This window comes from Arvicanthis niloticus, chromosome 11 (assembly GCF_011762505.2).
Source record: "Arvicanthis niloticus isolate mArvNil1 chromosome 11, mArvNil1.pat.X, whole genome shotgun sequence".
In the NCBI taxonomy this organism is placed as follows: domain Eukaryota; kingdom Metazoa; phylum Chordata; class Mammalia; order Rodentia; family Muridae; genus Arvicanthis; species Arvicanthis niloticus.
Window position 1 is genome coordinate 79,146,925 of NC_047668.1, and position 14,972 is coordinate 79,161,896.

The 14,972-nt window shown below is 50.2% G+C and overlaps 1 protein-coding gene across 1 annotated transcript in view; it reads right to left on the minus strand.

Annotated features, from left to right (window-relative positions):
- The window catches only part of Ttc7a (tetratricopeptide repeat domain 7A), a 102,491-nt gene that overhangs the window by 53,507 nt on the left and 34,012 nt on the right, over nt 1-14,972 (minus strand). The window contains 6 exon segments of the mRNA XM_076942469.1: nt 680-784; nt 4,887-4,970; nt 5,543-5,680; nt 12,985-13,048; nt 13,528-13,685; nt 14,605-14,683. Of these exon segments, the coding sequence (XP_076798584.1) occupies nt 680-784; nt 4,887-4,970; nt 5,543-5,680; nt 12,985-13,048; nt 13,528-13,685; nt 14,605-14,683 (628 nt within the window).

Genomic DNA, 14,972 nt, shown 5'->3' on the forward strand with positions numbered 1-14,972 from the left:
TGGGACCCAAGTGAAGATTCTCTGGAGACAGTTACCAGTTAGAGCAGCACTCCCTAGGACCCAGTGTCCTGGGTCTGAGCCCATCAAAGGCCTGGGGCTCAGGATTCCCTCTGTTCTTACTGCTTCAAGCTACTAACCTTTGAGGAACACTTTCATGAGCCCCCAGTAAAGGCCATCAGCTGAGCAGAAATATCCTTTGAGCTATAGTTTCCCCCTAACAGCTGCCTCAGCAGAAGTGGGGAGCAGACATCAGGATCCAGGAAAGTCTAGGGGTTCAGTAAAGACAACGAAGGGGCTGCAAGGAGGCCATCTTTGTTTTGTCTCAGGCTAGGGTTGACTTCGAACCCTCCCCTTCTCTATAACTATGAAGTCATCTGCAGCCTCTTTTCTGGTCTACCTCTAGGCTGTAGGCTGGTCTTACCTGCCACCCAACCCTGACTTCTTCCCATCTGTGTTACTCTCTGAAGAACACATTTCAAAGTTGAACCACAGTCAAATTACCATCTCAACTGGTGCTGTGCTGTCCAGATTAAGGTTAGTGGGTTCTCCTGTCCATACACAAGGGTGGCACCCTTTCTTCTACTGAAAGTACCCCCCATATCATTCCCACTTGCTAGAGTCCTCCCCAGGAAGTCATTGAACCGAGACTCTGCCTGCCATACCCTCACATGGCACTCACCCAATGCAGGGACCCAATGCAGACCTTGGCAGCCATCAGGGGCACTGTGGGGTCCGAGGGCTGCAACTTCATACACTCACGTAGCAGCGACACGGCGTAGGCTGACTGCAGAGCAAGAGTAGGGAACACGATCACTGGCTACCCTAGGTCTCCATCATCTAGGGTGCCCTATGTCCTTTGTGGTAGTTCTCCCAACAGTCCTTGCTCTGTACCCCAGGAAGAGAGCCCAATGGGAGAAGTCCCCGTGATGTTCACTGCAGGTGAGTCCTCTGAGCCTTGTTTCTCTCCATTGGAGAATGGAGACCACGAAGCTCACCCTCTGGTGACGTGACAACACCTAACATGATAACAGACAGAAAGGATTCAGATGAGAAACACAGAGATTTGAGAATAGACAGGGACTCTAACCCTGTCCTTAGAGAAGAGAGCTAGTAACAGGACTGGACAGGTGTACAGATGTACAAAGAAAGGCGAGACAGTGGAGGGGGGTTCAGGGAGACCCCAGACAGGAAGCTGAGGGCCCTTAGGGCTCTAGGATTTGCTGAGGAGCGGTAGGGAGGGTCAGAAGGGAAGGGTATCCAGGTCTAGACAGGTATGTCAGCCATTCCAATAATACTCTATATTTTATCAAGTGCCAGGCATTTTTCTAAGTCAGAGGCTGCCAAAAAGAGCCTACCGGCTGAGTTTAACCCACTGCCTGTTTTTGTAATAAGGTCTGGTTGACACTCACACCTGTTAGGACATACTCTGTGCTGCTGCATGACACCACATTGGAGTGGATGGCTGAGTCAGTTTAAACTGACCCTTTACCGAGAGTTTGCTAACTTCTCCAGGAGAGGGTTGGATCTTCACAACATCCCCACCAGACAGGCAGCACTACAACTGAGAGAAGAGCCGAGCAGTCAAGCAACTGGTTCAAAGCCACATAGCCCATAAGTGACCAAGAAAGGTTTCGAACATAGCCTGGGCCTAACTCTTAAACACTACCCTATGGTCTCTGTAGTGATGACCTTGGCCAGAAGAAGCTGGTGTGTGTGTGTGTGTGTGTGTGTGTGTGTGTGTGTGTGTGTGTGTATGCGCGTTCAGTTCCATGGTCTGGAACCTGGAACCTTATGCTTTCTGAATCAACACATTCTGAAGGAAAGACTAGTGACTCTCCTGGCAGGTAAGCTTCTAACCTGTGACCCTCAGGTATATGTGTGTGACTACAGCAATTACCACATTTTGGGTTCTACTGCGAACTGAGCTCCTTTAATTAGTCCTCTTCTTTCCTGGGAACTCTGAGGGTGCCACTAAGAAAAGGGGGGTTCTGGCAGGCTCATCTGCCTGCAGTAGGATGACTGCAATGTGTTTCCCCCTTGCCTCCAGGTTACCTCTCCATTCCCCACCATCTATGGAAGAACTTTCTTCTACCCGGTGTTACAGATTTCCTAGGGCTCTGACTGAGCTATGGTTTGCATACATTCTGAGTGTGTTCTCCAAGAATGCATGTGCTAGAGGCTTCATTCTCAGAGGTTAGTCCCAAGTCATAGAACTATGAAGAGATGGGCTCTATACTGGGAGATGCTTAACAGTCATTGTGTGTGCCCTAAAAGAACTGGATATTGTTCTCATAGTTCTTGCAAGGACTGGTATAAAATGAACAAGACTTTCAACTCCCCACCTGGCTTCCTGTCTTGCTGTACAATCTCTGCCACTTGTTTTCATTCTTGTTATGTCACCTGCCTTGCGGTGGCCAATGTTGACACCCGGTCCTTGTGCTCCGAAACTACTGAGGCAAATGAGCTTTTAACTATAAATCGTTCAGTCTCAGTTGTTTTCTTATAAGGAAGCAGGGCATTGAGACTAACTGTAGGTATGTTCATCCTGGGCCTACCCTGGGCTCAGTACTGGGCTGGGGTGATGGAGCCAGATGAGAAAGACAGACGAGCCCTCCAGGAGATCACAGAAAGTGAAGTACCAGGGAAGAAGACAAATGTCCCAAATCCCCCATCTTTCTAAGATAGGACAGCACAAAGCCAGGACCAGAAAACAACAGGCGTAACAGAGTTCTCAGTGTAGACTGTGGCAAGGAAGGCTGTGTGGTAGCCGCCAGGACCCAGTTCCTCAGAGATGCTCTCCTGGGAATGACACACTAAGTCCCTCACCACTATCCTTCCATCTACACACCCCAGAAAGCCTCAGGCTTCTCCTCAGCTTCTGACCTTTGCATCCTGGAAACACAGGATTCTCTAGTCCTGACCTCCACAGTTTACCCACTGCTTCCCACCCCACCCCCTACAGACTGAAAAACACTGCTATTTAAGGAGCCATCTGAGGACCCAGAAGTAGGAGCAGCAGGCTTCTTTTTTTCCCCCTGTCATGCCGGTTACCTAGCAACGCAGCCAATGCAACTGCCGCATGGAGACTGAGAGAGGGAATGACCTAAATCATGCCACAGAACTCATCCGTTATTCCTGTGGGATAAAACACCGGGCATATTTATATCTGCCCAGCCGTACCTTCTGAAAGGTATAGAACTTGGATTCCTACCTTCGGCTCAGTAAAGGCAAGCTACTCACTCCTCTGAGGTCTGCCAGGATAGTCAGGCAAATGGTTTTGGCATGCAAGATTCCCAGGGGGGTTGGAGAACACCTTATAGAACAATCTCCCAGAGCACTGGGTGCATGGGTTGGTGGAGACCAATGTCTGCAGCCTGTGTAGCCTTAGTTAGATATGAGGAATTACTAACCACTCCAACTCCCTCGGGCCACCTTGCTCGATCATGAAGGAGCTAGAGTAGGGAATGGCTTCCCAAAGGCCGGGGTCTGGACCACTTTGGGTCCAGCTTCCCCATAAGAGGTAAAAGACCCCACGGCTCTAGGCCATGTGTCTCTCGGAGCAGCTCTAGGTATTCTAAGGCTACAAGTGTTTCCTGTTTGGGGGAGGCAGGAAGATGCTCCTGTGTGTGCAGGATCCGTATAAGGTCCAGCCACAGGTACCCAGCTGACTGTTGACTGTTACTCCCTAGGTAGGCTGGTGCCTTCAAGTCCTGCATACCCTCTCCTGTTCATCGTTTGGCCCCTCTTCCTTGGTTCACTCTCCCCTCTGCCTGGAACTCCCTCCCCACATCCACTGCCCATTGATCTCATGCTGCTTGCTCCTTGGGAGTGTCTCCTTTAATCCTGCAGGGCCAGACCTGTCTGTATATGGAATTCTCCTTGGGTTCTGACAACACCCTGCTGAGCAGAGCCAGCCAGTCGTCATGCTGTGACTCTGAGATGCTCTGGGAGATGGGTCCTGTGATGGAGAAGGGCAGGGAAGAGCGAGGCCCTGCAGAGGATGCCCAAGGAGCCTCTCACTGACTTTGGCTATGCTCTGCAGACAGTTGGACAAGCCTGCAGCGCCTGGTCCTCTGCCCCTTCCCTTCCAGGCCCTGGCCTGTCTTACTGCAGAGACCCAGGGCTGGCTGGCAACCCTCCATCTGCAGAGGCGGTACTGGCACATTGGGAAGGCCTCCTCGGAGAGGCTGTGGGGCTAGAAATGGAACATAGCACAGATGGGCAGGGGGCGAGGGATTCCCTCAGCCCCACGAAAGGGCCCTGGGTATTTACAGCTCTTGGAACAGTCTGCAAGCTCAGACCACCTTGTTTCCTGCATTCATAGCATCCTCAGACATATCTCCCTCAGCCCCCAGCTCCGGAAAGGTTTTCCTTTCATGTCACTGCTTAAAATAGAGGCTTACATAAGTGTAGTTCTGATCTGAGCAAAAATCAGGGATGCTGGAGCAGAAGCTGGGCAGATGAAGGGGAATGCCTAGCCTGGTGCCGCAGGCTCTGGGCAGAGCTGGCCTCTTCTGCTGTCTCCACCCAGGTACCTCTTGATACATTCATCAGCAGCTATCCCTCCTAGGCATGTTCCCAACTCACAACTATTTGGGGAGGAAGTGTTCCCCTCTTCTAGAGCCAACAGCAGAAGTGTTGCAACACTCTGGTGGACCACAGGAAGAAACATCCCTACTCATACCTACCCATGGGCACACTCACCATCACTAGCACGTGAACACAGAGCCTTCCACATCCACCTCAGAAAGCCATCCCAATACAGGGTCACAGTTCTCTATCAACACTCACTTCTCCAGCACCAAACTCTGAGAAACCATTGCACTCCACCTCCGGAAGGGACCAAAGTAGCGTTTAACCCCCACCCCCACAGCCCTGTGCCTTACCTTCCCACAAGCCACCATGGAGAGGGCCACTTGGTACCAAAGGTGAAATTCTCCAAATGCACACTTCATGGCTCGCTCTAGGCACTGGGGAGGAAGAGGTGGTCAGCACTGCCACACCAGCTGCCCGCTTGCCCAGGTCATCCCAGTCCCTCACAGGGTAACCATGGCCCAAGTCACTGACTTCAGAGAGCCTTTAGAGGCAGCCTGAGAACACAGGGACAATCCAGTCCTGGCCACACATACACTGTGATGCTGAGCAATGGTTGTCTCGCTCTGTAGTCCTTGGTTCCCACCTCCATAATACATGAATGGTTTCAGACGGCCATTTTGATGAGCAAATGAAATAAGGGTTATGAAATAAAAATAACTAGTGTTTATTGTCACGGGGCGTGGTAGGGCGCTCCACCTTTTATATGTATCGACTCATTCCTTCTTCCTTCCTTCCTAAGGTAAGGTCTCTAATTACCCCTACTGCACAGATGATAAATCCATGAACGAGGCTAGGGTGACTGACTTGGAGGTCACAGGGCTAGTGAGAGGCAGGCCAGCCTGAGAGGAAAAGGCAAGTGGGGAAGGACGAATGGCCACCTCATGCGATTCCCTCTGTGAATTATTTAACTCCTAGGAAGTGAGGTAGGTTGAGTGACTGACCCTACCTCAGAAAGCATGACATACTGGCCTCGCCGGCCCAGTGTGATGCTCAGGAGGTCGTAAATGGCTGAAGCATTCTGCAGGCTTACTTTCCGGTCCTCCGCCTGCTCTGGTGCCCTACTCAGTACCACGTCCCGAGTTGCCTATGGGTGAAATGTAGTTTGGAAAAGATGGTGAGGGTAAAAAAGCAGATGGACCCCACAGGGGCCCATCCCACTAACCCCACTCATTTGTTGTCACACTTTCCTACTGCCACAGTCCCAGAAACTGACCACACCCTTGGAAATAGCCTCCCCTGTCCCTGCAAAGCTCTCTCCAAACACAGAAAACCCTTGGTCCAAGTGGGGGACAGGTCAACCTAAGGCTCAAGGTCCTAGTGTTCATTTTGAAACCCTGCAAGATTTCCAACCTACAGAAGCTGCAAGGGCAGTGCTGTGGCCATATGCCTTTCATGTGAATGCATCTGTCAGCGGCTGGCATTCAGCATGCTGTTTTGTTTCACATGTGACAGCATCATCAGGTCCTCTCTCATTCATAGTCACGCTTAGGGTAGCTAACCAGTCTCCACAATTGTGGGGCCCTCAGTGTCATCAGGGCAGGGACATTTGGGGTCTGAAGTGACCCTCATACACTCCCATGGCTGTACTTGGCAAAGCTGAGATCTAACCCTACACTCTTGCTGATGCCTCCCAGTATCCTCTCCTTCAGCTGCTTTGCCTTCCCTGTCTTCGTCTACTTTGGTTCCCAGAGGCCGTCGTGTCAGCCAAGGACTGGCCTGACAGACAGAATGAAGGAGCTTGGCCCTGAAACCTGAGGATCCCACCAGATCCAAGGCCCCATCCTACCCACCACTCTCACTATTTGCTCCCACACAGAGCCACCCTCCCTCCAGTAAGCAAGGGCATGAAGCTCCCAGGTTATCTGTATTCCTCCTCCTCAAGAAACACAGATGGCTGGGGAGAGGATGCCTGGGAGAAAGTACCAGAAATGGTAGGAAATCCTCAGAGAGATCACTGCTACAGCCAGTCTGTTAAACCTAGCCGGGAACTGCAAACAGTTAAGGAATGGAAAGTGCCAAGAAATCTTCTCCCTCCCGGTGAAACCCACCCACACAGCAATGTGGGAACACAACCTGTGCTCCATTCCTGGCCATGTCCCTCCCCACTCCTCCACCTCCAGCTTAGCTCCAGGCACCCAGTGCGGACTTCAGGTGGTGGACTCCTCCAGGCAGTCGTGGGGAGGGCAGGAGGAGATGAAAAACAGAGATCCGGGAGGGATGCATCTGCTCATGCGTGCTGGAGTCTAGTAGGAAGAAATCAGGATGGAAGGGATAGGCCAGGTGTTCTGCAAGGGTGGCATCTCTGAGGTAGAGGGACTCACTGGGCACTTTCAAGGACTGGGGAATCCACGGTGCACTGAAGCCATGTTTGGAGCATAGTTCAGAGTATGCTGTCACCACTGTCCTCAAAATGACATTTAAATGCCTTTCTCTGTCTGTTCCTCCCTACCTGACTTCTCTCCAGCCACAAAGCACTCACTACTCTTTCCTGTCTTTGAGGCTCAACTGAGTTTGTCACTGTGCATTTGTCTGTGTCAGTCCACTGGCAACTCCCAGCTCAGACAGGTGCTTTCCTACAGTCCACCCACCTCTCTGTATCCCTGGGCCTCACACACCAGGACCCTGGCAGCCCCAGCCACCTCATCACTGTGTGACAGGGCATGCCATTTCTAAGGCTGAGCTGCTAAACACAAAACTTCATAAATCCACCTTTGTGGAGCAAGCAATGACCCAGGAAGACTACTCTGGGCTGGCATAGAAACTCCTTTGTCTACAGTAGAACCTGCCCTAAGAGGACAGGCCTCTGGGTGTGTCAGGTGTGTGCATTAGGGGTTACGGGGTAGATTTCCAGAACTGAGTGTGATGGGGTAGATGAAACAGGACCTGGCCCCTCAACAGGCTGACAGCTGTGCTAGCGTGTTCTTAGGGGTCCTTGGAGCTTTTGTGCAGGAGGGGACATGGTTACCACAGGACAGCCAGAAGCAAACGTCTGTCTAGTTGCTACCATGGCTTTGGGAGCAGGATTAAAAAAACCTACAACATGCTGGGCTAATGCTGGTTGCTGGGCAGTGCCTATGTATGTAACCATGGTAACAGGGTTGGGTGAGGAAACTGGATGAGAAAAATGGGAAGTCTGGGTCTGTGAGTCACAAAGGAGCATGAATTCATGTGTGGCTTGAGCCAGAACAAGCCTCAGAGGCAGGGGTGCCACAACTAGGCTTGCGATCCCTCCCCAGGAGCGCCCCAGCTTCCCCTCCCTTTTCCTTGGGCTCACTGACTCTTGGCCACACAGGCTCACAGGCTTCACAAGTAGCCTGTCCAGAGGTAGCTCATTCTTTCCCTTTCCTGTCTAGATACACAGCCTGAGTCCTGGTTCATCGGGAAGACTTCAGACACAGTGAAGACTTCCAGACTGAAGGCAGTGAGCGACGTGAACAGGCTTGCTAGTGTAATTATATAGCTACTGCGCTGTCTTCTCTCCCATCATCCTCTGTGCTGTTCTCGGGATAACGGTGACAATTCTCCCTGGGTTTTCCCTGCCTACCCTGTCTACTATGTACTGCTGTGTCTCCCACACCCAGCCTTTGGCTCCTGCTGTGGGATGCTCTGTCCTTACTAAGTCAAGCATTTGGTCCTCAGGCAGGACCCCAGAGGTATCCCTATTCCTCACCCCTGTCTCTCTGGTGGTTTTCCCAGGATAACCTCTCGCAGAGGAGAGCTTTCAGATGGCCAGGAGCCTGGCCACATCCCTGTCATGTGCCAGCACTACACCAGCAGGGCCCACCACTGCTTGTCGGACAAATGCCCTGAGACAAACGCAGGGAAGCTCACTTCCTCAGGCAGGCACAACGCTTGCTGAGGCCCTACTAGGTGGAGGCCTCAAATTAACTTTTCAGAAAGGGGGTGCTCATCCCTATCAATTTATCAGGCTCATGAAACCTGACAGCAGTGGGACAAAGAAAACCTTCCCAGAGGTGGGCTGAGAGCCTGAAGATGAACATTAAGTGACAGTCCAGGCGCCAGTGCTTTCCTTTCCAAGTTGATTGTTCTTGCAGTTCCCAATGTCTACTTAGATGCGGCTCAGCTGGCTCTGACCTTCACCTCTGCTCAGCTCTGTCCTCCTCTTAATCCTGGACCCAGACAGGGTTTCCATCTAAGTGGGGGAAATGAAAGACTTCCTAAGTGGCACCTGATCATCCCTACAACCTCTTGCCTACTCTCATCCCATTTTATAGATGACCGAGGAAGGTTGAGGGAGGCCGAGTAAACTGACCAACACACACCAAGGGCAGAGGGCTAGCTGAAACACTGACATTCTGATTTCACCTCAGCTGCTTCTCTGATTCCAGGTTCCTCTCAGAAAGTGTCCAGCAGTCTTGACTGACAGTATTGAAGGCCTTGGGCTGGCTTTGCTGAAGAAGGAACCAAAGCAAAATGCAGACAGGGTCTCCCCAGGTCTTAGGTGCTGTCTCCCTGCCAGGAATGGGTCCTGAAGTAAGATGCCAAAGCCCTACTCAGAGGCTTCACTGAGACAGCCTCTCCATCAAGTGAGCCTCAGGGCCTGCTGCTGGCATCTCAACAATCACCCGGAAAGAAGCATCTGGGAAGCATCTGTACCCAGGGATTCTCCCCCTTCCTGGGGGACATGTCATGTGGTCATGTTCGGCTCCTGCTGGTGTCCCCTACTGGCAGACATAATTATCACCAGCTCTTGGATTGCAGTCCACAGAGCCAAGAGCTAGCATGCTCTGTGACAGGTTTCATCTACCCAGCACCACAGTTCCTGTGGCAGACGTCACAGTCTTCCTGTCACAGGTACTAAACCATGGGCTCTGAGCTGGCAGCGTTCTGCAGAGCAAGGCCTCGCCTGCCTTTGAGCAAACCAGGTGCCAAAAGCTGGGACACTGTGTGTGTCATCTGCTGAGTCCCAAATGGAACCTTGCTCAGGAAGCCCCTTTCTTTAAAAGAACACACTAATACACTCAGTCTTCAACTAGATTAGAGCTTACATGTTTTCAGTGGTAACTAAGTCAGAATCAAGGTTTCCTCCACCCCAGGATGAAAACACACACTGAACAACCCAAAGAGATAGCTCTGTGCTTATTTTCTTAATCCACCCAAACTCCTTCCATGGAGGGTTAATTAACTCCATCTCACAGATGAGAAATGGGTTCAGGGAGGGAAGAATCTTACTTAGTTCTGAATGACAAATACAGGATCCACACAGCCAGGCACCTGGCACCAGCATAACACAGAGTTGGTTTGATAAGGCTCAGGTGCCTGTCCCTGGAGCCTCCCCCAACCTCCCACACTTGTTCCATATCAGGCCTCTGTACCTTCTAGTTCTGAGAGGCCACACCAGCAATGAATTCTTCCCCAGCTCAACAAAAATAGTAGCAAAGATTCAACTGACTTTAACCCTCACTGCACGAGGTGGGAGCACACTGGGGATAAGGACTTGAAAGTGTTCTTTATTTTATACATGGTGCTGAGCGTGGTCCAGCACAGTAGAATTGCTCAAAAAGATTAAGAGCCGGTTAATGTTGAGCATGTGAATAGACCATGGGTGAGTGGACAGACAGATGGGTGGGCAAACTGATGCGTGCGTGCATAGACAGTGGCTGGTGGGTAACTGGTAGATGTGTACATCTGCGTGAGTGGAATTTGAAATTCTCTAAAAGCCATAAAGACACAGAACAGGGTCCAAAGCACAAATCTCCATGTAGTCGTAAGTCAAGTCCCTGACGTTACTGGAAAACACTGTGATTTCTATTTATCTCTCCGAAGACACATTCCCTCATCTTATCACACAGGTTAGCTGCCGGCACCAGACATGCACCTAGATCCCAGACAACCATAAAAGTGGGGCTACAACATTAAAAAAAAAAAAAAAACCCACAATATCCTCTGCCAGGTGGGGCTCTGGTCGTCTTGGACATGAGGAGCAATGGTGACAGTGTCTGCACTGCAGGAGTGGCTTTTACCGTAGTCAGTCAGAGATGCTGCAGTCCCAGCCGAGGCTGCCAGCTGCTGCTCTAGAGGTTTTTCCACATCTACAACCAAGACTAGCCAGCAGCAAAACGGTGAGGAAAATCTCTCAGGCGCACAGAGGCCAAACTGAAAGTTCATGGAACCTTAGGAGCAAGGCCTGACCCAAGCCATAGTTCACTCTCTGGCCAATCAGCAATGCAGCTGCAGGAGTCGGAAGGATGGCTCAGTGGGTAAAGGGGGATGACTGATTTGGATCCCCAGGACCCATGTACTGAGAGACCTGGTTTCCACAAATTGTCCTCTGAGCTCTGAAATCACACTATGATGTGTACATGCTCACATACACAAACCTTAGATATAATAATAAAAAGAATGTGCTAGGCATGGTGGTGCATGCTTTCAATTGCAGCATGCAGAAGGCGTAGGCAGGTGCCTATCTAGGCCTTCAAGGCCTGCCTGGTCGACATAGTAAATTCCAAGCCAGCCAAAGCCACATAGCAAGACCTTGCCTCAAAACAGAACAAAATGAAAAGAACCTAAGTGGAAGGAAGGAGGGTTTAGAGAAAGCTGGGTGGATCTCTGGAAAACTGCTCTAAGTTGCAGAGGACTGTGTGTAGTGAAGGGAGAGGGGCTTCTGTGGATGGGACTCTAAGGTTGTCTACTGCTAACTCTCCTCCGACTGTCCCTCATTTCCAAATGTCTTCTGGGTTGGTGTGGGCCAGAGAAAACAAACCAGCCAACACAAGGAGGTACCTCCTTCTAGCAACCATGCAAAACAAGCCGTGTAGCTTCTCTACCAGGGCTGTAACCTTGCAACTCCTGGACAGGTCAGTGGGCTACTCTCAAGGCAAAAAGCATAAGGCTGCTTGGAGAAAGGTCTATATTCAGGGAAATTCACCAGTGCCATGTATGGGCCACATTCTAGTAAGTTTCTGCTTTCAGACTTTGGGCAGCTTAGGGTATCTGGCTCAGCGGTGTCAATAACTTTGCCGGAGAGTCACCTGAGCTCTGACCAAGATATACAGCCATCCTGCAGCCCTTCTCTTATTCCCTCATCTGTAAAATGGGGACACAATAGTATTAACTGGAGCGACATGAAACTACTGACATAACTTTCTCCTTCCTTCTGTTTTTGGAGACAGGTTCTCAGATAGTTCAGGTTGGTCCCAAACCTCTCTTTATCTGAGAATGACCTTGATTTTCTGATCCTCCTGCCTTTCCTGAACCCACCATCCGAGTGCCAAATTACTGACATAAATCAGGTTTAAAGTCATGTTAGAGAACAAGCCTGGGGCTTTGTGCATGCTAACAAGTACTCTACCAACAGAAGGGCACCTCAATCCTGAAAACTGTTTTTGTAAGCCATAAATAATTGAAAACAGGTAATTTCATATGATTCAACATCATGTTTACCTAGTGAAGTAGCCACCTTTGTCCCTAGCAGAGCAAGGGTTTTGCATTTCCCTTTATTACCCAAAGCACTCTGTAAGTTACACTTCATCTCTTAGCACACAAGGGTGACAGGTGCCCACCTCTCCAGAGACAGGTAATCTCAGTGTAGACTCACAGAAGGGTATAGGTGGTGCTGTGGCTAGGTGGAGGGGACTCCAATAGTTCTACTTCAAGATTCTAAAATTTAAGCTGGGCAGTGGTGGCATACACCTTTAATCCCAGCACTATCGAGGCAGAGGCAGTATCTCTAAGAGTTCAAGGCCAGAGTTCTAGTACAGCAAAGGCTACACAGAAAAACCTCTTAGGCAAAAAAAAAAAAAAAAAAAAAAAATCTAAAATTTAAAAGTGAGATTTACTCTATAGTCAGAGAAAAAAGTCATTTCCAGTTCCCCAAAGAATAAATCCAACACTTGGTACTCCAGATCTGGCTAAGCCACTAGGTGTCCCTCCCTCTGAAGCAACAACAAGCATGGACCCAGGATGCCTATCATGCTCGGTCAGCTGGTACTCAGCAGTGTTCAGTTCTAGAATGGCCTGGCCTGGCTAAGGAAGGGCAGTCTCCCTGCCTTACAGTCCAGTATCCCTCCACATATGTACTCATCAGAAGGCCTGTGCAGCCAGAGGTGACCCACCCATGTGTCCTGAACAAGCCCTGGCATCATCCATGCTGACAGTGCAGGCTGCTGACTTGTGGTAATCAGATTTCGTAATCCCAGAAGAGGGGTTTACACACACTCAGTCCCTAACCACCTAGAGACAGATGCTAGGTCTCTCAACATAGCCCAGCAGAGCTGGTGTGTGTATGTGTGTGTGTAAGAAGCAAGAAGCTCATACCTTCCGGGCATCCCTGGGAGGCAGAGCTTGACTAGGCCATGCATAGCCTCTGCCTATCCCAGCACGCTCCATCACCTCAACCCACTGGGGTCAGTGTTGCCTGGGGCTTACCATGGACTCACTGATGAGCAGCAGCAAGAGGGCCTCCTCTATGTTGTCTTTTGGGCAGTAGAGGCTGGAAAACACAACAGCATCCCTGGCTGCAGCCCAGCCCACACCAACAGCACCGCTGGCCCCCAAGCAGTCCTCCTACCCCGAGTCTACATCAGCCTGGTAAGGTGACCCTTTCCTGCATAATTCACAGGCACCGAATACCATGTGCAGCTCCTAATAAGCCCCAGAGTTCTGAACCTGAAAGGCTGCTGCTATCTTACAGAAGAAATGGCTCATCCATCTATCCATCCCCTGCTGGAGGCACGAGCGGGAAGCAGGAGGCTCTGCCAGTGACTACAGACTCCACCTTCAACTGGCACTCAGGAAGACAGGTAATCTCTCCCCCAACTCCACCAGAGACCATCTTTCCTTAGTCTAATATGTCTGCCTGGTCCTATGCAGGCTAGAAGCTGGGAAAGCAGGCACAGTGACGGGCCACCAGCAGGGAACAGAGCTGTATACCTCGTGAGATCAGTGTGCTACAGGGCAGGTGGTACTTACTTTTCTCCTTCGTAGAGGTGAGGTTTCCGAAGGGTCTGAGTGATGTAAGAATTCTCCTCCTTTCTCATGAACTCAGGCAAAGGGTGGGACAGGGGGCTCCAGTAACAGTCCTCACTCAGGGAGTGCAGCAGGACCCCTGCCAGGTGCTTGGCTGCCACCTGGCCGAGAGGGAGAGATTCAGGCTGGGCTCAGACTTCTTCAGTTTGCCTGTATGGCCCTCTGTTTCCCAACTTGCAAATTCACCCACTGTGTGCTGTGCTGGGCCTCTGGAGGCCCCACGACTTGAATCCTAAATCCCACATGGCTTCCCTGTAGCACGGAAGCCTCCACCTCTCCCAGGATGGCCTTGCTCCACTCCATCTTTCCTCTTCTCTTCTCTCCTCTTTCTGGCTCTATCAACTGAGGACTTTGCAGTCCCTTCTACAGGTGGGAGGCCACAGGGACAGGAGCCTCCCTACTAGACACTCTAGAGACTGACAGTTGATCCAAAATTCTTGTGAGAATAATAAAAACAGCCGTGGCTCTGATTTTGGAGGAACAAAAGTCTAAGAACACAAACCTGAGTTGGGACACAAAAGGAAGAACTGATGGTATTTATTAGGACTATAAAGAAGTGCTGGAGTCAGCTCTTCCAGACAGAGGTCCTGATTCCCAGCAACCATGTACAATGAATTCTGATGCTCTCTTCTGGCAAGCAGGTGTACATGCAGATAAGAGAACTCATATACATTAAATAAAATTTAAAAGATGAAAAAAAAAAAACATAAAAAATTAGCAATACCACAGCTAATAAGGATAGTTTTGCCTATGCAAGGGATGATAGTAGATTTCAATTCTGACCTAATGCTAGGAATCATTCAATTCAGTGCCCTGATGAAGACGAGATGAAGAGAATGCCTCCCAGGCTTGGTGAGAAAGTATTCTGGGATCAATTAACAATGTCTACTGAGAGCAGAAGAGGGTGGGCACAGGCATGCATGTGACATGTTTAGGTCAGGGGCCTCCTGGTAGGGCTTGTGTTGTCTCCCACCCAAATTGACCTCTGCATAAACCAGCCACAGCCGACAGCCACATTACCACTTTGAAATTCTGCGTAGCTTTGGTCTCCACGGTCCTCAGAACCTGCCGGAGCTCCCTCATGCCTTTCACGATGTTCCTGGGAGAGGACAGCAAAAAGTGGGACCATTGCTAGCCGAGCTCCACAAGTAACAAGGACTTGCTAGACATCAAAGTTCAGGAGCTGGGAAAATGGTTCAGTGGTTAAGAACACTTATTATTCTCACAGAGGACCCAGGTTCAGTTCCCAGCACCCACAGGTGGTTCACAAGCATCCATAACTCCAGTTCCAAGCTATCTGACTCCCTCTTCTGGTGAATATGTATTATACATACATGCACGTAAAATAAATAAATCTAAAGAAATCTTAAAAAAAAAAAAAAAAAAGA